Below are 24,542 nucleotides of genomic sequence, written 5' to 3' on the forward strand. Positions count from 1 at the left end.
TACTGTGTCAAATGGGTAGTTTTCGGTCCTCATTTTGACTTCTCTCTCAGCATCCCTGTTCCCTCACATTCTCAGTTCTCCTGGTCTTGTTATTTCCCTTTTCATTATTCCTTGGCCTCCTTTGCAAGTACATCCTCCTCTACCTGACCTTTAAGTACTGTAATTCCTTTCCCCTAGATCCATTTTTCTTCTGCCTCTAGAGTCTCTCACACATATCTACAGCTTCAGATACCATCTACACCAATGACTCCCAAATCTCTAGTCCTAGCCTTATCCTTCTTCATAGCATAGACCCATTGCTTACTCCACACCTTCATTTGGAAGTCTCAAAGGCACAAACTTATGAACTCAACCCTCTTTTTATTTGTTTTAACTCTCCTCTGAAGCATTTGTTTGTGTGAATTCTCAAATACTTACTTATCCATTCATTTTCCAAACATCTACGGAGTACCAACTATGTTCCAGACTCTTTTCCATGTGCTATCTTGTCTTAGAAAATATTTGAGGGGGCTTATAACTAGCAGGTAAAGATAAAATAAGGTAAGTCTAATTAAAACCAAAGATGGGAATGAAATGAATTCAGATGGGGCTAAACATATGTACATACCAATGGTTTAAAAATCCATTATAGACTAGTCTCAAATTTGCTTTAAATCCTCAAGTAGTCAAAGGGATAAGGACTATCTTGCCAGTAACTCAATATGATGCCCACAAGAGAGGAAATAAAAGTAACTATTGAGGAAAACTAGGAGAAACTAAAAATAATTTGAGTACTCAGATCAGATGAGATTTTCCCCTTGAGACCTACATTATGAGACCTCTGAGTGAGGTCATCTTAATTACCAGGCATTACTCAGGGATTACTTTCTCAGTGTGGCAGGTAGGAGAACTTAGGTCCTCGTAGGTTAAGTAACTTATTTGATACTAGTCACATAGCTAGTAAATGACAGAGCCAGGATTCCAATTCATGTCCATATGTCTTTAAAACTCATTTTCTTTCCATCATCCCAAAGCATATTATAAAAATACATAACCCCCACCCAGCAGCACTGAAACAATAGATCCTTACATTAATGCTCCTAACAGGACAACATATGATATCACAAAAACTCGGTCTCTTAAAAATCCCTAGGCAGCTTTTGTACTTTGAATTTAAAGACAGATGCATAGCCCTTGGTAGACGAGGATAGGGGGAGGGAAGCAGAACATGAAGTATTAATAAACACTGTAAAATCATTACCTGGTCCCTTAAGTAGCCTCTGAAGTAAAAGCAGTAGGGGAAAAATGACAGTAGGCTTTTTCCCCCTTCTAATAGATTGTACATTTCAAAAGCTAAAAGGGTATAAAAATTTAACGGAGTTTTTAATGTCTTTCCAGGTTTTACAATACCACAAAGAGATCATCTTCATTTTCTTTGCCACAAGAATAGATGGGTGGCAAGGGTGGTGGGGCTGTGACTCACCGCCTCCTCACGCTCACAGAGGCTGTCTGAGAAGCAGGGAGACTTCTGGGATCAATAGGGTTCACGGCAATGCAGTATCTGCCAATGAGCCTTGGAAAGGCCATTAGTCAACCGGTGACCTGCCAACCTGACCACAGAGCCTTCTGATGTGGATTCTCAGAAAGGTCAGCCCGTGCTGGGAAACAGAAAAGGTCATGAGTATCTCACCATCAAAACTCCATGGAACTGGGGTAAAAGGCACTGCACAGGAGCTAGGTATTCAGTGGTAAGGGCCACCTCAGAGACCAAGGTCACCACCCACCAGTTACATGATCAAGAGAAGCTAAACAGAAGCAGCAGCATCTATGACAGGCTACATGCAATATAGAAGGGCAACCGATGGAAAAGGCTGCCTTCCAAGAACACCGATTTAAACGACCTCTAAATGGATGACAATAACGGCATGAAGTCAGATGTCCAACCAGATCGAGGAGCAAGTCCCAAAGTTAAAGACTTTCAGGAAAAAGGGAAAAAAAAAAAGCAACACTGAATTCTGAACTGCAATATGATTAAAACACATGCAGCTTTGCAAGGTGTCATATGGTTCATTCATTCGCTCAGAATTTCGGAGGTGCTCCATGCTAGCCAGAGGAAACAAAGTCTTAAAACATGTAGAGTCTAATTAAGGATACAAGAGCAGACAGACAAGATGTAAGTACCAGGTGCTACTAGAGCTTGTACTATGCCCTGACATTCCAGACAGGGAGAGGGTTGCTGAGAAAAGAACTTCAATGAAAGGTAACACCTAAGGTAAGCTTAGCAGGACTTATTCACAGTGAACTTGGGCTAATTCTTAATGACATCCTCTTTCACAATTATATGCTAAATTAAATACCAACTACAGAATAGCTTGTATCATTAACACGAAGGACATAGCTCAATAGTTTTTAGTAACCAAATTTTTGGAAAACTAGGATAATGGATGACCATTTCCTATCTCTGAGCAGCAATTTGATTATATTCTTGGTGGCTCCAAGATCACATCTGAAATTTATTTTCCTAGTTGTGAATGTCCAGCTGGGCATAAATATATAATGTTGATTAAGATGATCAAAATACTCTCTTAGGTTTTTCCTTTTCTCTCAACCACACTGGGTCTGATTGAAGCTAGTTTACCGGGATAATGATTTCAGCATCGTATCACACCCTGCTCCTTCCAACTTTCTCAACTCTAGTCATACTCGCCTTCTTTCACCATGAACCTTCCTGCCAGAGTACTTATGCTGTCCCCTCTGCCTGAAATACTGTTTTCACTCCTCTTCACAGAGTTCATGCATATCAAACTAGTTTAACCATCACTTCCTCCCACATTTCCTAGTTTCCCTGACAAGATCATATCCCTTTATTACACAGTCTTGAAGTCCTTGTTAGCCATTCTTTGTAGCATTTATGGTATGTAGGTGGCAATCTTGTGATTGATTGATTGATGAATGCTCTTTCCACTAGACTAGAAACTCTAGAAAGGCAGGAAGGTTGTTGGCTTTGGTTCCCCATTGTTTTCCAACAAAGCACAATCCCTAATATTTTTAATGAATGAGAGCAAAGAAGGAAAATAAGAGTTGAGTGTTTCCTCTTTCTTTTTATTGTGATTAACATGATCATGTCTTTGTATATAATTAGCCTTACCTTCTCAGTTTTTTTCCCTTTGAATATAATTATTCTTTTGGGTTGCACATGGGATTTCATATTAGGGGAGTCCAATGCTATCTCCATTTGTCACTATGATATTTTATACAGCATTGAATCTTCTTGTATTGGTTAATTAAGCTACTGTTTACTTGAGTTTTATCAGAAGCTAGATGCTTAATATATATCATCACTCCATCATGAGGACTATAAAAGGCAGGTGTTCCTACCCATCCAATACATAAAAAAATCAAGACTCAGAGAGGTCTGTGACTTGCCCAAGGTTATACAGTGAATAAGTGGTCAATATGAGATTTGATCACAGGTCTTTCTGACTCAAGAGCACATGACTGACATCAAAAGTACAACTAAACTGCAGAACAACCATCATTCAGAACTACCTGAAATCAGATGAATGGAAGGAGAAGACAACTTGAGACTGGCAGGAGGGGTGGAGATGTGGAACAGGTTGGTCTCACATCCATGTGTGACAGTTTAAAATCGGGAAGGACAGCTCAGCTGAGGAGGTTCCACCTGAAGAGTAAGGGATCCCAGCTCCACAACAGGCCTCCCAGCAAAGGTTCCAGTGCCAGGAAAAGAAGTCTCCCCATAACTTCTGGCTGTAAAAACCAGGGGTTGTGGCTGAGGGAGACGGAGAGCTGCTGGAGCCCCAGAAAGTTCCTCTTAAAGGGCCTGTGCAGAGACTTACTTGGACTCACTCCCTCTGAGCTCCAGCACTGGAGCAGCAGCCTGAAAGGAACCAGGTACATATGGAGAAGAACTGAATTGTCTGGCATCAGGACAAGAGCTCGGGGGGCGGGGGCTCTCTGCCAAACAAAAGTGCTGGCGGAGGACACTGTTCCTTTTCTGAGACCTGCACTGCCCTCCCTCCACACAGAGCTAGTAGGTGGACACCAAATCTGAATCTTCATCAATCTGGCTCACACTGTTTTCCCTGCACTGGTAATTCCGAGACCTTGACCCACCAACTTTCAGGTCCACTGTTTCCAGTGGCTTTTCCATACAAATAGCTTATCTTGGATCATGCTTTAAACTTCTTTAAAATCTCTTAAACTATCAGCATCTGGCTTCAGCAAGTCTCATACCACAGGCCTCCTTGCTTCACAGCTTGGCCTCTCCTGTGTATCTCCAATCCCAGCACAAGTAGCAGCCATATGCACTTTGGTCTGTAGCTCATACCAGGTGGCAGCAGGCACAGCACAGTCAGTGGCTGACCTTGTACCTCCTGGGAGGTCCCAGAGCCAGGGTGCCCAATGGACAGCTTCAGACCACACCAGATTACAACCCTACTACCTTCATGAGCGACACACTCAAGGGTGAACTCTGTGAACACCATAACCCCACTGAAGCAAGTCCTGCTCTGTATGGTACACTCCTGTATAGCAACTCCTCCACTGTAGTTGCAGCCGGTTCATAGCCCATCAACCTGGGAGTCAATCCTTCCCAATGACAAAATAGTAATCAAGGTTCAACTACAACAGGGCAGTGAACATAGCCCATGCAGGGGTGCACCTGGAGCACCCAGCTTGGGTGAGTGGGAGGCTGCACTACTGAGCCCCAAGGACACCTACTACATTAGGCCACTCTACCAAGTCTGGAAGACTTAGCAGCTCTACCTAATACATAGAAACAAACATAGTGAAGCAGACAAAATGTGGAGACAAAGAAATAGGTCCCAAATGAAACAACAGGAGAAATCTCCAGAAAAAGAATTAAATAAAATGGAGGCAAACAAACTATGAATGAAGAATTAAAAACAATGGTTATTAGGATGCTAAAGGAACTTAGTGAGAACTTCAACAGCATGAAAAAGGACACAGAAACCATAAAAAAGAGCCAGTCAGAAATGAAGGATACACTAACTGAAATGAAGAATAATTAATTTACAGGGAATCAACAACAGAGTAGATGAAGCCAGGAATCAAATCAGCGATTTGGAATATTATGAAGCAAAAAATAATCAATCAGAATAATAAAAAGAAAAAAGAATCCAAAAATTATAAGGATAGGTAAAAACCTCTGGGACAACTTCAAGCTTAAGAACTGACATCATGGAGGTGCCAGGAGAAGAGAGAGAGCAAGAAATTGAAAACCTATTTGGAAAAATGACAGAAAATTTCCCTAACCTGGCAAAGGAAACAGACATGTAAGTCCAGTAAGTACAGAGTCCCAAACAAGATGGACCCAAAGAGGCCTAAACCAAAACACATCATAATTAAAATACAAAAGGTTAAAGACAAGGAAATCCTAAAAGCAGCAAGAGAAAAGCAGTTTAGTTAACAACAAGGAAGCTCCCATAATACTATTAGCTGATTTCACAACAGAAACTTTTCAAGCCAGGAGTGGCAAGAAATATTCAAAGTGATGAAAAGCAAGGACCTACAACAAAGATTATTCTGCCCAGTAAAGCTGCCATTTAGAATTGAAAGACATATAAAGAGCCTCCTAGACAAACAAACAAACAAACAAAAAGCTAAAGAAGTTCATCACCACCAAACCAGTATTACACGAAATGTTAAAGGGTCTTTCTTCTTTAAGAAAAAGGAAACACCAGCCCTGGCCAGTTAACTCTGTGAAGAGTGTCAGACATGCATCAAAGTTGCCGTTTCGATTCCCGGTCAGGGCACACACAGAAACAGCATTGTTCCTGACTCTTTCTCTCTCTCTCTCTCTGTTCCCCTTCTCCTCTCTCACTAAAATCAGTAAATCTGGTGTAAATGAATCAACATTAAGAAAAAAAAAAGAAAAAGGAAACAAAATTTTAAATATGAACAATAATTGGCCCTGGCCAGTTGACTCAGTGGTGTGGATGTCCCAGGTTCAATCCCTGGTCAGGGCACACATGAGAAGCGACCCCCTTCTCTCTCTCTTCACCTCTTGTATCCAGTGGCTCTACTGGTTCAAGCATTGACCTCAGGCACTGAGGAGAGCTCAACTGACTTGAGCATCAGCTCCAGACAAGGGTTGCTGGGTGGATCCCAGTCAGGGTGCATGTGGGAGTCTATCTCCCTCCTTTCACTTAAAAATAAATAAATAAATAAACAAATATGAACAATAAAATGCCAATAAACACATATCTAGCAACAATTGACTCTAAAAAACAAAATAAACAAGCAAAACAAATAGACATAGATAGAACAGTTTGACGGTTGTCAGATGGGAGGGAGGTATGAGTGAAAAATGTAAAAGAATTAAAAAGTACAAATTGGTTGTTACAGAATTATCATAAAGATATATGTAAAGCACAACATAAGAAATATAGTCAATAACATTTTAATTAATGATATTCTAATAACTAATAATAATGTATGGTGTCAGATGGATACAAAATTTATTGTGATGATCACTTAGAAAGTTATATGTCTAATCACCAGGGTATACACTAGAAACCAATATAATACTGTATGTCAACTATAATTAAAAATAAGAAACCTTTATTGAAAAATAAATGATTTTAAACATTTATTAAAAAAAAACAACTTGTGACTTCTGGTTTCCCCAAATGTAAACCTGGAACAAAACCTATCTTTCAAATTTGATGGGAAAAATAAATGTGATAGTGCATGAAAAGAAATACTCTTCCAAAGTCATGAAACATTGTAGGAACATTAGTGACCGAGTTTCCTAGTTAATTGTTACCAATGCATCCTGTACTTTTTATTCACCTGTGCATATGTGCTCTCATGTGTAGAGGGGAAAAGCTAAAGACTGTGTTATGGAATTGAAAAATTTAGGAAAACCTAAAATTCTGATCAAGGTAACCTCTCAAGGAGGTAACTCTAGAATGATTATGATTTAGAAGCAGAAATCTGATAACTTTGATTATATCCTGCTTGGAAAAAAGCTATGTGAACCCAAGGGTGGAGCTCAGAAAAAGGCATTCCTCAAACTCAGAAGAAGTTGGCAATCATGGAATTTGTCAAAGGGTACTGGTTTTGGCAGACATGACCTATCAGCCAGAGAACAACTGGAGTTCAAGAGAATGAACAGTTATTACGGTAATAAGACATAACATTTTCTGAAAACTTAGTATATGCTAGGAGCTTCACTTGCATTTTTTCCTCTGATCCTCATAATATGCCTATTCTTACCCATAATATATCAATTAAGGCTCAAAAAAATCAAGTGCCACACCCAATATAACATATGATAGGTATTGCGTGGCTTGCAGATGACAGAGCCAGACTGAGCTCATGCTTATCTGACTCTGGTGACCAAATTCTAACCATTAAAATAAGAAATGGCTAATATATTACTTAATTATTTTAGTTTATCTAAATCAGTAGCTTGAGCTTGACTGTGATGTTCCAAGATCCAACTATTCCCGGCTGCTTGGGCAAAGTCCAGTTCCTGCATTTTCAAGGTTGAAGACTGGACAATGGATTAGGTGGATTCACCTATGTAAGTCTTTCCCTTAGTGACAGAGTTCTGGTGCTCTTAATCCCTTTCAAACAACTACTTCTAAATTGGCTAAATGACCAGTCTATTAAAAATGTCAAACAGTAAAGGTGGCATAGAGTACTGAAACAGCCATAGGACTGGGGGACAGAACACAGGACTGGGGGGTAGAAGACCTGGTTTCTGGTCTCAGCTGTCACTGAAATGCTGTAGAACCAAGAAAATTCACCCTACCTCCCTGAGTCTTAGCTCTTCGTCTATACAATGAGAGCATTAGAGCAAAATCTCCATGATCCATTTCAGCTCTGGTATTAACTGACTGTGCAGCAGGAGGAAGAGACTGACCTCACCCTTTGGGGGCTTCCAAATATCTTCCAGATGCCATACTGACAGGAGGAGAAGTTACATGAAACCTTATATCCAGCAAAACCTCTGAAAGCCATTGCCTTACAACACGATGTGGTCATCACTGCTCCCTTGCCCTTCTGGCTCTGTAGGGCTATTCCTGGAAGGGCCAGCAGCTGAAACAGTACTTCTGGGAATCTAAGGGTGATGGGGGGGGGCACAGTTACGTCTTTCAGGCCCAACAGGCATGGTACAGAGTGTTGAGGGAGTGAAGACTGCTGTCCTCTAGGTGCCAAGATATACTTCAAAATGATAACAGCTAGCATGTCTACAGCCTTCATAAACCACACTGTCTTATGATATCTGATATCTCATTTCAGTTTCACAACAAACCTTATGGAAGGAAGGATAAGTAATGGATACTGTATGTGCTTAAAGGAAAGAAAGGGCTTGGGACACGGACACCGACATGGACACACACACACACACACACACACACACACACACACACACCCCTTCACAGGAGCTACAAGACTCCTAAAACTTCCCTCAATTTTATTTATAATATTGGCAGTAGTAGTAATTGGAACTGTCTTTTTTATTTTTTTATTTAGAAAATTAACTTTAACAGGGTGATATTGATCAATAAGAATACATAGATTTCAGGGGAACATTTCTATAGCAGAACTATCTCTTGAGAGCAATGGAACCAATCTTCTGATGCTGAGTCTCTTTCCAGTGGCTCCATCTTCAAGGAAGATCGAAATCCCATTAGAAATTAAACCCGGTCCCTTTCCTATCCCACTCCAAGCCCACTCTGGTCCATGCACACCCAGCTATTCACAGACAGCCCGCACACTTCTGTGCCTCGTGCCTTCGCCTGTGCTACTTCTTCTGCCTCGGGGTCATCTCCCTCTTTGGTAAATGACTACTCATGAACTTCTGCACATCTCAAATGCCACCTCATGAGAAGACTTCCTTGATATCGCCCCTAGTTGTCAGTGAATTCCTGCTGTTATTCCTCATAGTATTTCAGACATCTCTAGACTTACTGAAAAACACTGAGATTATTGATTTATTCATTTATTCCCACCCTCTGTTGCACAGACATGAGATTCCCAAGGGGACTGCTTGTGGTGAATTCATTTTTGTATCTTTAGAACTTAGCCCACACCTGGCACATAAGACACACCGAGTAGTGTGGCTGACTGGCTGAATGGATGCGTGACTGGATGAATCACTAACTTACATGAAAACTTCTAGGTCATTCTCCATCAAGTTTTATTTTAAAGGTTAAAGTAAGACAGTAGGCCCTGGCTGGTTGGCTTAGCGGTAGAGCGTCGGCCTGGCGTGCAGGAGTCCCGGGTTCGATTCCCGGCCAGGGCACACAGGAGAAGTGCCTGTCGGCTTAAAACTATATATATAAAATCGTCTCTCTTCCAGAATCAAGTAGCACTAACGTGAACATGGCTATCCCCTGGCTTCTATACTTTTACTTGTTCCATGCAAGAGGAATTGCTTACCTGGTCCAAAAGACTTGGAAAAAATCTAACATCCATGGGGCCATGTTAACCAGGAAGGAGAGCCACAGCCTTGAAATGGAATCAGCACAGGTTTGACATGTGTCTCTATTCTTAAACTACCTATACTCAGGCCAGCAGGCTCTTTGAGCTCCTCAATTGAGCAGACAAAGTGCTGGAGCAAGCCCAGCCAGGGTCTTGTCTCTTTGTCCCAGCTCCTTGGCATGTCAACAAGGGTATTCAGTGTCATGCAGGTCCAGAAGAGAAGTAGGCTTCCACATGCCCTTTGATTTAGTCTAACCAAAGCCAATACTGCACTTTGCTTTAGGTGACTCTGTGACTTATTCTCAGCTGGTTAGACGTGAATGTGGAATAGCAGTGGGTGCATCAATGTCCTCAACAAACACACACTTTACCTATAGTTTTAAGCCGACAGGACAAAAATATCTAAAATGCAGCTTCAGTTAACTACAGGGTTTATTTTACTCTACGGAAAAGTGTAATTCTCAATCTTCCTAAAATAAGGTGTTTTTGTTTGTTTGGTCCATTTGTTGGTTTTAAATATTCTGTGAAAGGAGTCTGTAATCTGTCCTATCACGGGAAAGTCTCTGAGATCAGCCACAGGAAAGAGGCTGGAAAAGCAATCATTAGGGTTGGGGTCTGTCTTCCACAGGAGTCCCTTCCTCAGTGCCCAATGTGTGATTTAAAAAAGGGCAGCAAACACTGAATTTACAAAATGAAATCATTGTCTGTTACCTAGAAGTATCATTTAATTCAAAAGAATTTATGGAGAGTCTAATAACTATTACATAAAATGAAGGCTAAAAAGGACCTTATCAAATCCTTCATTCAAACCTATATTCACTCATTCAACATATTTTCTCAGTATCTACTATGTGCCAGATGACCATGCCCACAGTGTCTGATGCTTAAACTACAGCCTCACAGAGGGAGAGAAAACCTGTTTAAAAAAAATGTAGCCTCCCTGCCCTTCCCATATGCTTTATCTTCATTTCTGCCTCTCACTTAACAATGACTAACTCTTTCTATTTGGGTGTTCACTTTCTTCTTTGCCTGGCTTCCCTTGACCCCAAATAATGCATGATCTATAAGCTGACACACTGAACCCTTTTATTTTTTATTTATTTTATTTTTTTTGTATTTTTCTGAAGCTGGAAATGGGGAGAGACAGTCAGACAGACTCCCGCATGCGCCCGACCGGGATCCACCTGGCATGCCCATCAGGGGCGACGCTCTGCCCACCAGGGGGCGATGCTCTGCCCCTCCGGGGGGTCGCTCTGTCATGACCAGAGCCACTCTAGCGCCTGGGGCAGGGGCCAAGGAGCCATCCCCAGCGCCCGGGCCATCTTTGCTCCAATGGAGCCTCGCCTGCGGGAGGGGAAGAGAGAGACAGAGAGGAAGGAGAAGGGGAGAGGTGGAGAAGCAGATGGGCGCTTCTCCTGTGTGCCCTGGCCGGGAATTGAACCCGGGACTTCTGCATGCCAGGCCGACGCTCTACCAGTGAGCCAACCGGCCAGGGCCCTGAACACTTTTATATAACAATGCTCTTCCTTAATGCAAATAATCACTCTTTGTAATTCAGCCATGTTGTACATATGGGTGTTCATAAAGAGGCCCAGCCCAATAAAGCGCGAAGCACTTTTCCCAGGAAATAAGAGGGCAACTGGGGCATGCTGAAGGCGAGCCTGGCTGATCGATGAGAACAGGTGGGATGTTGCTTATCTTCCTATGGGTCCTTTCTCCCCGCTGATCTCTTCCTTCCTGTTTGCTTTTGATAGATGTTTAGGATTAGATAGGTAACCTGGGAATAAGTCACGTGGAACTGAAGGTCAAAATTCATTGACACATATCATTTTATTTGACTATGGATATATAATTCTGTACAAAACACTGAGCTTATTATGTTTTCTTCATTAATTTGGAATATTAAATCAACTTGGATAGTTTTAATTATAAAAAAAAATTCTACTTATTATTTTGATTCAAAATATATGTTTTTTTCCTTAACTTTTATAATGTCCCCAAACCACACCATCCAAGTACCTCCTTGAAGGAAGGCAGCAGGTAGTAGTACATTTTAGTTTTAAAAACTTGCATGTTGTTACTTAAAACAATTAAAAGTTCTTCCCCTGTTTTTGAAATGTACCATACAAATATTGCATTTTATCCTTAACTTACACTTCGTAAGTAATTTATTTCAAAAATATCCCTCCACAACACCATCAGTTGCTGAGTTGTTCCATTTGGGGGGAAAGCATTTATTTCCTGCACGAGTCCAGGAAGGCTGGTAAAGACTTAGATAAAAGCTCCACACAGAGCAAATTATGGTAATTGTATTAATGCTCAAATCCATGACACTCTGCTCAAAGCTGCTAAAAGGTTTTGCACTATATTGCCCACATCTTGACGGGCAATGAGTCCACTAGAAATGTTTAACACTTCATAGGGAGGCTTCTGAGTTTCACTTTTCGTAGTTCCAAGAATTGCTCAAGAATGTCTGGAGGTAGCTTCCAAAGGAGGGTCTGAAAGTCACAACTTAGTAAAGCTAACATCTTCCTCAGTATCTTCCAGTTTTGGTTGAGACTGAAACTCCCAAGTTACAGTCGCCAGAAATGAAAGTCAGAGGAAACATCACACAATTAATTTTGATGAATGAGTAAGTTTTAATTAATGTATGGCAACATTCTGGTTAATGATATGTCTCCTTAGGACATCCATTAAAAATCCATTAATTTAACAGGCAAAATCTAATAAAGTTACTCTGGAAATTTTCTGCTAGATTAACGTTATGGACTTTTAATGAATATTTCCTGTAGGTATTTCTCTATTAGCACAGCTAATCTGCTAATCAAACTAAAAAGCTTCTGCAGAGCAAAGGAAACCATCAACAAAATTAAATGGCAACCAATGGAGAGAAGACAGTACTTGCATAGCATAGTATATCCAATAAGGAGATAATACCCAAAATATATAAAGAACTCACACAACTCAATAGCAAAAAAACAAAACAAAACAAAAACTGATTAAATGTGGTAAAAAAAATCTGAACACTTTTCTAAAGAAAACATACAGATAGCCAACAGTCACATAAAAAGATGCTCAACATCACTAATCATCAGGGAAATGCAAATTAAAACCACAATAAGATATTACCTCATATTTGTTAGAATGGCTATTATCAAAAAGACAAATAAGTGTTGGTGAGGATGTGGAGAAAGAGAACCCTCATGTACTATTGGTAGGAATATAAATTGGTGTAGCCACTATGGAAAACAGTATGGACATTCCTCAAAAAATTAAAAATAGGCCCTGGTCAGTTGGCTCAGTGTAAGCATCAGCTTGGTGTGTGGAAGTCCCAGGTTCGATTCCTGGTCAAGACACATAGGAGAAGCGCTCACATGCGCCCCTCCCCCTCCCTCTCTTTCTCTCCCCCTTCCCACAGCCATGGCTCAAATGGTTTGAGCAAAGTTGGTCCCGGGCATTGAGGATGATTCCAGGCCTTGCCTCAGGAGCTAAAAATAGCTCAGTTGCCAAGCAACAGAGCAGTGGCCCAGATGGGCAGAGCATCGCACGATAGGAGGCTTGCAGGATGGAGCCTGGTCTGGGCACATGTGGGAGTCTATCTCTGCCTCCCTGCCTCTCACTTAATAGAAAAAAAAATTAAAAATAGAATTACCATAAGATCCAGCACTTCTACTTCTCATTATTTATCCAAAGAAAACAAAAATACTAATTCAAACAGATATTTACCCTTATGTTCACTGCAGCATTATTTACAATAGCCAAGATATGGAAACCCCTTCAGTGTCCATCGATGGATAAATGGAAAGAGATGTAGCATATACACATGAAATACTACTCAACCATAAAAAATAATAAAATCTTGCCACTGACAACAGCATAATTGAAACTGGAGGGTATTATGTTTCCACACAGAGGAAGACAAATGCCATATAATCTCACTTATATCAGGAATCTAAAAATAAAAAAGAAACTTATAGATACTGAGAACAGAGTAGTGGCTGTTGAAGGGAGCGAGGAGACAAAGATTTCTGGTGTGAAATGAATAGGTCATGGGGATATTGTAACTTTTTATGGTGACTGATGATGACTAGACTTATTGTACTGATCATTTTGCAATGTATACAAATGTTGAATCATTACTTTGTCCACCTGAAACTGTACAGATCATATAGTACTCCAGCCCACTTGGAACTATCAGTGTCGCGTGGAAAATACCTACTCAAGACACAAACTTATGTCAAGAAGAAAAGGGGAGGCCCTGGCCGGTTGGCTCAGCGGTAGAGCGTCGGCCTAGCGTGCGGAGGACCCGGGTTCGATTCCCGGCCAGGGCACATAGGAGAAGCGCCCATTTGCTTCTCCACCCCTCCGCCGCGCCTTCCTCTCTGTCTCTCTCTTCCCCTCCCGCAGCCAAGGCTCCATTGGAGCAAAGATGGCCCGGGTGCTGGGGATGGCTCTGTGGCCTCTGCCCCAGGCGCTAGAGTGGCTCTGGTCGCAATATGGCGACGCCCAGGAGGGTCGCAACATGGCGACGCCCAGGATGGGCAGAGCATCGCCCCCTGGTGGGCAGAGCGTCGCCCCATGGTGGGCGTGCCGGGTGGACCCCGGTCGGGCGCATGCGGGAGTCTGTCTGACTGTCTCTCCCTGTTTCCAGCTTCAGAAAAGAAAATGCAAAAAAAAAAAAAAAAAAAAAAAAAAGAAGAAAAGGGGGAGACCTGCCAAGGGAGGCAAAGAATCTCCTCCCTTAACTTTTATTATCAGAAACAGAACGGAGGTAACAGGATTACAAGGGAGGGAGATCAGGTGAGGAGGGGAAGAATGATTAATGGTCATTTTGCTGACATGGAAAAAGGGCTAAATTGGTCAGTACATTCCTTTTCTTATACTAATTAACAAGCACAAAGGAAGGGGCAATCCAGAACCTCTAGGCTAGTTTTCTAAAGCCCGTTCACATGCATTCCTTTGTGTCTGCACAAAGGTCACTCACTCACAGTTTCTTGGTGTTTGCATCCAAGAGACATTCACTCGGGGCTTTTACAGTAACTAAAGTTCCTCAATCCAAGTCATAGAGGGTTCAAGGTTAAATGGGTGATTCTCTACAAAAATCATACCTCATTACACCTTAATAAAAATATAAAAATATACCCGTGTCAATTATACCTCAATACATTTTTTTTAATAATACAAAAATTAAAATTAAAATAAATACAAATCTTGTGTAAGGGGAGGGAAAGCATAAAAAAGATAAAATACAGTTAAATTCTAACAATATCGACAGGGTCTTAGAAACTGAGACTTGATACAAAATGATGTATAACGAAACCAGTTTTACTACAGGGTAATTAATATAACCAAGAGTTAAATTCCTATGGCATATTTCTGGTCACAAAACACCAAACTTCTAAATGAAGACCTAAGATACTTCTAATATTAAACAATGAATATACATTTAAGAAAGATTAATAAAAACAAGTAAGATGATTATTTTCTAACGATTATTCCAGCTCAGGGTGACAGGTGGCCAGAGCCAACCCAGAGGCTCGGGGTGCATGGTGAGAACCAGAGCTGGGCAGGATGTGACTCCACCACAGGGCACACTCACACACACCCTCACTCACTCAGACTGGACAACTCAGACAAGCCAATACACATCACATGCGCATCTTTAGGAAGTGGGAGGAAACCAGAATACCACATAGACATGGGGAAAACACACAAACTCCACACAGGCAGTGGCACCGGAGGGAGCTGATGATTTTTCTCATCATTGTTATAGCAAAATGTCATTTGAGGACCTGCTATAATCAGAACATCAGAGTTGAAGCTGGACCCATTCATAAAGATACTGCTAAAAAACAGTAAACATCATTACAGCTTTAAAAGTAAAAAGTGCTGCCTGACCAGGCGGTGGTGCAGTGCATAGAGCATCGGACTGTGACGTAGAGGACCCAGGTTCGAAACACCAAGGTCACTGGCTTGAGTGCAGACTCATCCAGTTTCAGCATGGGCTCACCAACTTGAGTAAGGGGTCGCTGGCTTGAGCGTGGGATCATAGACATGACCCCATGGTCACTGGCTTGAGACCAAAGGTCACTGGCTTGAGCAAGGGGTCACTTGCTCTGCTGTAGCCTCCTGGTGGAGGCACATATGAGAAAGCAATCACTGAACAACTAAGGAGCTGCAATGACGACTAGATGCTTCTCATCTCTCTCCCTTCCTGTCTGTCTGTGCCTATCTGTCCCTCTCTCTGACTCTGTCAAAAAAAAAAGAAAAACAAGAAGTGCCAACATTCTAGTACTAGCCATCTAAGTCATATATTTATCCACTCACTAATCAAATAATAGTTTAGCTACTAAAATGTGCTAGGCCTTATGCCAGGATCAGGAATACAAAGGTAAATAAATGAAAATCCATGCCTGACCTACGGGAGTGCAGTGGATAAAGTGCTGACCTGGAACACTGAGATCACTGGTTCAAAACCCCTGGCTTGCCTGGTCAAGGCACATATGGGAGATGATGCTTCCCACTCCTCCCTCCTTCTCTCTCTCTCCCTCTCTCCCCCTTCTCTAAAATGAATAAAAATAAAATATTAAAAATAAATAAATAAATGAAAATCCTGATGTCAAGAAGCTCACAGTTTAGTGTGAAATCAAGAAATGTACACTGGTCATCAATGTGTACTGCAACAGGTTAGGTTCAGCATAGCATGGGAGAACCGAGGGAAAAGCTACCAAATCGAGGGCAGGGCATATAATTTAAAAAAACATCTGAACAAGAAAACCCTCCCATGGGGAGGGTTTCAATCTGACATCATTTATTAGCTCTGCATGTGGTCAGAGAACATTACTAGATTATCTCTCTGATTTTCATCTGTGAAGAAGGTAATGGTGGGTATTTTTGTCACTGTAAGAATTACCTGCAATGAGGTATATGGAAGCACAAATGTGCTTGGAATACAGAAGGAGAAGGAGGATCACTGCTTATTTGCTGCCTGTTATACACACACAATGTTATTTGGAAGTCAGTACAGCAAAATGGTTAGAACAGGGTTTGGAATCACCCAAACATAGGCTTGAATTCTGTTCCTACCACTTGTAAGCTGTGAGCATTCGTTAGGCACATTTCCACTTTCTAAATCATAGTTTTCAACTGTTGGACAGGATAAATAAAAATAACTATTACACGGTTTTAAAATTTTTTAAACGTTGTTGTAATTCAATAGTTCTAGGTCTGCGAAGTGTAAATGACTAGTTTTCATTGCTACCATTAATTATGTCTTTCAAAGGCATGACTACTGAAACAAGATACAGAAACATTATGATACTTGTCATAGTTCACACAGTTAGTGCTAGAACTACAAATACCCTAGCTCCTAGCTCACTGTTTTAGACCCAATTTGTCTGCACCCACTAATTACAGGACAATTCTCCCCTGACACAGTCCTGATGGTTCTTCATCAAGGCAGGAAGCTCATAGGAAGCTTCCAATACACCATATTGGGGACTGAGAACTTACTGGCCATGCATTAGCTTGACTGACCAGTTCACTGGGTTGAACTGTCTTCCCTAAAATTCATATGTTCAAGCTCTAATACACAATGTAACTGTATTTATACTTGCTTCAATCTAGCTCAGGTTGGCTCCGGATGCTAAATATTGAACTGCTGCCCAATCCCACTGGAGGCCAACCGTATGGCTGCATCAGTCTCATATCTTCCAAGAGGGCAGTCTGCTTACTGAGTCTACAACTTCACAGTGAACAAGGAATACGAACAGCCATACAGACAGGTTTGTGAAGGCTAGAAAAGATAATGCATAAAATACATCACCTGCTAAAGGACTTGGAAAGCAGATGGTGACTAATGATAGCTGCTTTGCGCCTGCCTCTCTCCTCTGGTCCCGAGCCCCTCCCACTTCCCAACCAGCTCAGATCCAGAGCCTTTTTCCACGGAACCACAGAAATTCAAAACGGGTTCTCTCTGCAGACTACCCTGGACTTATTCTTTACTCAGATTCAGCTATTAGTAGTTAAACAGACCAGAGAAACCAAGCTATGTCATTTAAAACATAGCAGTATAGATGCTACACAGCTCTCCCATGTCTCTATCCTTATATTCTTGAACTTTCACAGATTTGTCATGAGGACTCCAACACAGAAAAGCTGAACTAAAATAACCTACTGTGTGATTCGGTTATCAAGAGTGGCTCAAAGTTGTAGCGGATACTACTAGCTGATAATCAATATTTAAAGAAAACTCTTGCCCTAGCCTATTAGCTCAGTGGTAAAGCATCAGCCCAGCATGTGGATGTCCCAGGTTCAGTTTCCCGGTCAGGGCACACAGGAGAAGCATCATCTGCTTCTCCACTCTTCCGTCCTCCCGCCCTTTCTCTTTTCTCCTCTCCCCTCTGCAGCCATGGCTCAATTAGAGTGAGTTGGCGCCGGGCACGGAGGATGGCTCCATGGCCTATATCTCAGGCACTAAAAAATGGTTCCAGTTGCAATGGAGCAAGGGCCCAGATGGGCAGAGCATTGCTCCCTAGAGGGCTTGCTGGGTGAATCCTAGTGGGGGCACATGCAGGAGTCTGTCTTGGCCTCCTCTCACTAAAAAAATAAATAAATAAAACGAATTAAATAAATAAAAACAAAGAAAGAAAACTCTCAAGTGTTAGATGGTCACATGCAATGGACGCATGCTACCCTGCCAATAACTACATTTCCTAGCCATCCCTGCAGCCTGGTGGGGCCTTATGAACAAGGGCTGACCATTGGGATGTCATCAGCAATGACATCAGCATTTCCACTTTATGCTGCCTCCAAAAGAATGTGGAAAGATTCTGCCGGTCCTTTTCATTTTTCCCCCTCACAGGTTGAGAACTGATGAGAAATCTTAGACCCACAGCTGGAGGCAGCATTGTGAAAACAGCAGAGTTGCCCTGACAGTCACTTACTGCTCTTCTATCACATGAAAAGGGAGTAACTTTCTATCTCGTTTAATCCACTGTAGTTTTAAACTTTATTTTTACAACATCCTAGCTGAAACACTAAACCACACAGAAGTATTTCTACTTAATTGGGCATAATTGCTTACCTGATGATACCTTACTGGCATTTTAAGTAGTAACTACAGGAAATAAGCATCTTTCTGTGAAATGACCTTGCAAACCTTAAACTTTAAAATGTCAGCTATTGTTATATGGATCTAGTACTGGAACTGTTTTCAGCCTACTAGTCACCCACACCTTTGCTATCCTGTCAGGGCCAGAAGACACTGGAACTCTGAAACCCTATAGCCTTAGTCAGAAGCCACTGGCTCATGTTCCAGTTTCTGTCTTGTTCCTTGTTCCTCTCATTTGATCTCTTCAATTATTTCTTTCTCTGTTCATGACCTTGCCTGATTCTTGAACCTAACTCACAGGCATTTTACTTGTAATGATTAGAAGCGATTCATACAACCCTCACCACCCCTACCAATTATGCTATTCGCAACTGCTCTATGAAAATATCTTCATTAGTCTAGCCCGATGTCTAATACTCTATATTTCAATGCAGAGTTTATAGCCTTATCTCTCCTCAGTCCCTCTAAGCCTCACCATAGGACCTACTAGTCATGGCTTACCCATCTTAACTTACTCATTTCTCTTGTTAAAACAGAGCTGTTTTCCTATAGTTTACATCATAAAAATGAAAAAAAAAACAACCCACCAATATCTCCATACATACATAGACATAACCACTCTCCAGATTGTTTATTTTAATTTATTTACTTTACCTATTTTGCTGTAGTTATCTTCAACCAAGTCTTCCAAACCAATCATCTTCCAGAAACTGTCATCCCAGCCTTTCTCTGCCAAGTATGTCCATTTGCACACCAGAGAGCAGAGAGACCTAAGAAAATGGGAGAGAGGTAGACCAATAATATGAGCCAGGCTTTTTTTATGCTTTATCAAATACCTGCCCAGATAGCTGCAGTGGTATTAAAGAAGTAGAATAAATGAAATGAGGTAATTATACATCCCTGCTTAGATCAAAAGTCCCATTGACACCTGTTATGATTGAGTACCTTCTTTCACTTTCAAAAGAGTCTCAGCTCTTTTAGATCTTGATTGAACAGCGTATATAAATACTTGTATGCTTATTTTTATTTATATTTACATGACATTTTGTGAGATAATTAGAAATTACAACACTGACTAGATATTTGATGATATTAAGCATCGTTATTAAATTTCAAGTATGATATTGGTAATTGTGGTTCTATTTCAAAAAAGGCTTCTTAGCATTTAGAGGTACAGACTGTACTATTTATGTAAAAATGATATAATAATTGAGACCTGCTTAAAATCATAAGAGAGGGGGAAATGAATGGCATTATGGCTAGGGCAGTACTGGCCATGAGTTGGTGGTTGTGGGCTTGACAGATAAATGCTATTTGCTATACTACCCTGTTTTTGTACATGTTCAAATTTCTCTACAATAAAAGTGTTTTTGAAAAGTGCCTGGTAAATATATGGTCACTCCAGTCTAAAGGAATATTTAATAGGAGGAAGGCTGGTGTTTTCTCCTCCAGCTTCATTTCCCATCCATTCACCTTTGGTGTTCTCCACTCCACTCCAGCAGTAAAATATCATTCACAGTTCTCTGGGGAACAAGTCATGTTCTTGCATATCTCTCTGCCTTTGCCCTACTCCTATTTAGAAAAGTCTTCCCAGTTTCTTCGCCCTGGTAACTCAAACACTTCCTTTAGCCTGGGCTGAGTCCCCAGGCTAAAGGATTTAAAACTGATGACTGATCCGGTGGGCTCTCCTCCGAGCTCCCAGAGCATGTAGCTCTCCTCTGTCACAGCCCTAGCATGCTGTGTAAATAACTGTCTTTTTATTTATCCCTCCTATATTCCTACTGACTCCCAATCTGTTCTCCACATTGTGTTCAAACATCTTTTATTTATTTATTTATTTATTCATTCATTCATTCATTCATTCATTCATTCATTCATTCATTTTAGAGGAGAGAGACAGACAGAGAGAGAGAGAGAGAGAAGTGGGGGAGGAGCAGAAAGCATCAACTCCCATATGTGCCTTGACCAGGCAAGCCCAGGGTTTCGAACCGGCGACCTCAGCAGTCTAGGTCGACGCTTTATCCACTGTGCCACCACAGGTCAGGCCTGTGTTCAAACATCTTAAAATAAAATCTGATGCTATCAACCCCTGATTAAAACCCGATGACTGTCCCTTACTACCTTCAGGAAAAAGTCCAATCCTTCACAGAGCTTAAAAGACCCTTTGTGATATGACCATGATGACCTCCAGTTTCCTCCTGCAATTCCCACCCTTGCTTGCTACATTCTGCCCATGATGTCCTTCCCTGTTATGCCTCTAACTCCTAGTTACCATTCATGACTCAACTCACATTATTTCTTCTCCTGAAGCCTCAGTGGAAGGCAAGCTGAGGCCAAAGCCTCTTTTCCAAGTTCTAATCAGGACATATCCTTATCTTAATTAACCCTTACCATAGTAACAGCCATTTCCCATTCCCTTCTCCAGCTCTTCCACTAAACCAGCAACTCCTCCAGAGCAAAATCAGCCCTAATCATCTCTATATCACCAGTACCTTGTTCACATTCAGACATACATCAAGCCACAAAGAATACGGATTGAATAGAAGCACTAAAAAATGATTTGTCCACCTTGCCAAGGGAAATGGCAAACCTAGGTTGTTCATGCAGTTTCAAAGAGCAACCTAACGCATACAGCCAACTAAGTACATCTCATTCAGCCACTCAGATCAATTCACTCACTCGCTCACTAACACTTAGTTTTCAGTTACTACAACCCTGGTGCTATGCCCTGGTTCAGTTACTATGCCGAACCCTGGGGAACCAGTGGTATGCAAAAGACCTAGTCCTCACCCTCATTCACTGTTGGTGGGACTGTAAAGTAGTACAACCATTATGGAGGAAAGTATGGTGGTTCCTCAAAAAACTGCAAATAGAACTACCTTATGACCCAGCAATCCCTCTACTGGGTATATACCCCAAAACCTCAGAAACATTGATACGTGAAGACACATGTAGCCCCATGTTCATTGCAGCACTGTTCACAGTGGCCAAGACATGGAAACAACCAAAAAGCCCTTCAATAGAAGACTGGATAAAGAAGATGTGGCACATATACACTATGGAATACTACTCAGCCATAAGAAATGATGACATCAGATCATTTACAGCAAAATGGTGGGATCTTGATAACATTATAAGGAGTGAAATAAGTAAATCAGAAAAAAACAAGAACTACATGATTTCATACATTGGTGGAACATAAAAATGAGACTAAGAGACATGGACAAGAGTGTGGTGGTTACCAAGGGTGGGGGGAGGGAGGACATGGGAGGGAGGGAGGGAGAGAGTTAGGGGGAGGGGGAGGGGCACAGAGAACTAGATAGAGGGTGGCAGAGGACAATCTGACTTTGGGCGAGGGGTTTGCAACATAATTTAATGACAAAATAACCTAGACATGTTTTCTTTGAATATATGTACCCTGATTTATTAATGTCATCCCATTACCATTAATAAAAAATTATTATAAAATTAAAAAAAAAAAAAAAAAAAAAGACCTAGTCCTCTGCTGTCGGATAAGCTGACAGTTTAAATAAGAAGACAGAAATTTATCAAAAAATCATACCTGAAATTATGTACTAATGAATAGCCAAAATGTTCTGAAGGAAGCAGAGAGAGAAATGAGAACCTTTAGCAGGAGTACCTGATAGGATTTGTGTGTGTGTGTGTGGGGGGGGGGGGGGTTCAAGGAGGGCTTCACAGAAGAGGTGGCATTTTTTGAGGCCTAAATATTATAAGTAAACACTTTTATAATTTATCATTAACGTGTTTTTTCCAGATGTCACATAGGTGGCAGAACACAATGAGCTAAGCTAACTGCGTGGATATATTGAAGGACTGACAGTGCCAGTAGAAACTTAATCCTTTGTCTGATTTAAGCAGGATCATTTTTTTTTTTAGAGGTATAGAGAAGGCAGCCACCTGTGTAGCATGTTCTGAAGAGTACACCATAAGCTAACTCCTTGGGGCACAGTGCCTGAAATTCCAGCTCCTTGGAAGTTCTGAGAGCTCACTGGAAGAGCAATGCTGTGGAGGAAAAGGTGGTATGGAAGGACTGTTCCTAATGATCAAACCACACAGGACAACTCCTCCCTCCCTGAATGCCCAATTCAGGTGCAGATTTCTGTGCCTCTACTTTGACTGCCCCTTCAGTCTTAACTGATTATTGCTCCTTTCATTCATCCTCCTCTACTTGGAAAACTCCAAATCATCCTTATGATCCAGTTCTAATGTCACCTTCTCTGCAACAGTCTCTTTACTCCCTCCCAGCTACACTCCTGGTTCCCTCCTTTGAGATAGTATTAGAACTTAGAAATATTGCATCATCATTCTCAACAGCTGAGGCAGGTTGAGTTTACAGCCTTCAGTCTATGGTTCTCCACATATCCACACTCTTTGCCATATAACTGTGGGCAGGACCTCCTTTCACTTCCAGATGTTGTATTCTTTTATGTGACTGGATTTGGCCAAAAAAATGAGGCAAAGCAACTGCATGCCAGTTTTGATTCCAGGCCTCAAGAGACATTATATATTTCTGCTTGCTCTCTGGTACCTCTGGCACCAACAGGAGAAGATACTGCCTGGCATGGCCCATTGGTCCTAGGAGGATAAGAGATCAGTGGAGAAGAGCAATGACTGCCCCAGCCCAGCCTGGATCAGACATTGCAGGCAACCAATACCCAAGTGAGTGAGCCCATCTGAGATCAGAAGAACCACCCAGCCTCAATGAGCTACTCAGGATTATTGTCTTAAACTACTGGGCATTGGTTGTGGTTTTTAATAGAGCAATAGTGAAACAACTCAACACTTATAGCTAAGTAACTCCAAGTAGAGTCTTTCCCCAATAAAGGCCAGGAGAGAGATGCCTCAGTCCTACCAGAAAGTCAGATGGAGTGGCCAGAGAGTATATTTGAAGTGAAGATGACTGATCTCAGAAGGCAGGAAATTCTACAGCTCCAGAGGCTTCTGGCAACTACATTTTCCATCAGCATTAATGAAACATTAATAGGGGTCTTTTCACTTGGGTTTCTTTAAATCAACAGTTGGGTAATATGGATGCATAAGATCAACAGAATTAGTAAACTTCAGAGCATGCATCTGAAGCCACAGGTTCTCCAGAAATCTCTACAAGAGAGAGCAAGTATAGGATATTATACTGTTAGTGAGTAAAGTCAAGGTACCTGTAGCAAACAAAGGGTTTGCCTTCTTCTGTTCCCAAAGCTAGAGAGGAGTGCTGCTTCTACACTTCTCCCCCAGGGAGAAGGGGCCACTCACTGTTCATCCCCTGCCATCCAGAATGCTTGGCGAGCAACTGATATACCTTGCACAGCTTTCAAAGTTATCAATGCTAAAAAGACTATAAAAAACTATGAGTATCAAAACAACATTAATCACTGAGGAGGCAAACAAAAACATACCTAAGTTAGGGGGACTAGTTCACCTGGGAGAAGATCACTAGAACATTTATAAGAGGCAGTTGTCGTGGATGTAGAAGTGATGAAAATATTGGAAGAGATCATCAATAATGAAAGCAACGAGAAATCAGAAGAATGCAAGAAAGACTCTTCTGAACTAATAACACTGATTTTAAATTTTAAACTTTAAATTTCTACAGAAGAACAAAAAGAAATCACTCACACCACTGAAAATCAAATTAATGATGTAGAAGACCAAGTGAATGAAATATGTTACTACCCGTGGCAAAGACACAAAGAGAGAGATAATGAGGGAAGAAATAAGAGACTCGGAGGGAAAATTCAGCAGCCAAACATGAGAATAACAAGAATTCCAGAAGGGATTTTTACTTAAAAAAGAAGAAAAAAAAAAGAAAGAAAGAACAACAGATGAAGGAGTTGTTATAATTAAATGAATACAGTACTAGATTAAAAAAAAAAAAAAAAAAAAAAAAAACGGAGTAGAAGCAAGATTTAAGCCTGTAGATTAAAGACTCATTAAATCCAGGAAGTAAATCCAGGAA

General features: G+C 41.2%; 1 protein-coding gene across 9 annotated transcripts in view; it reads right to left on the reverse strand.

Moving 5' to 3' along the window:
• FGGY (FGGY carbohydrate kinase domain containing) overlaps positions 1-24,542 on the reverse strand; it is a 456,511-nt gene that overhangs the window by 258,316 nt on the left and 173,653 nt on the right. For all 9 annotated transcript variants that reach the window (XM_066269069.1, XM_066269063.1, XM_066269065.1 and 6 more), the window contains one exon: positions 19,223-19,338. In XM_066269069.1, the coding sequence (XP_066125166.1) occupies positions 19,223-19,338 (116 nt within the window). The remainder of the gene's footprint in view (positions 1-19,222; positions 19,339-24,542) is intronic.

This window comes from Saccopteryx bilineata, chromosome 3 (genome assembly GCF_036850765.1).
Source record: "Saccopteryx bilineata isolate mSacBil1 chromosome 3, mSacBil1_pri_phased_curated, whole genome shotgun sequence".
Lineage (NCBI taxonomy): Eukaryota > Metazoa > Chordata > Mammalia > Chiroptera > Emballonuridae > Saccopteryx > Saccopteryx bilineata.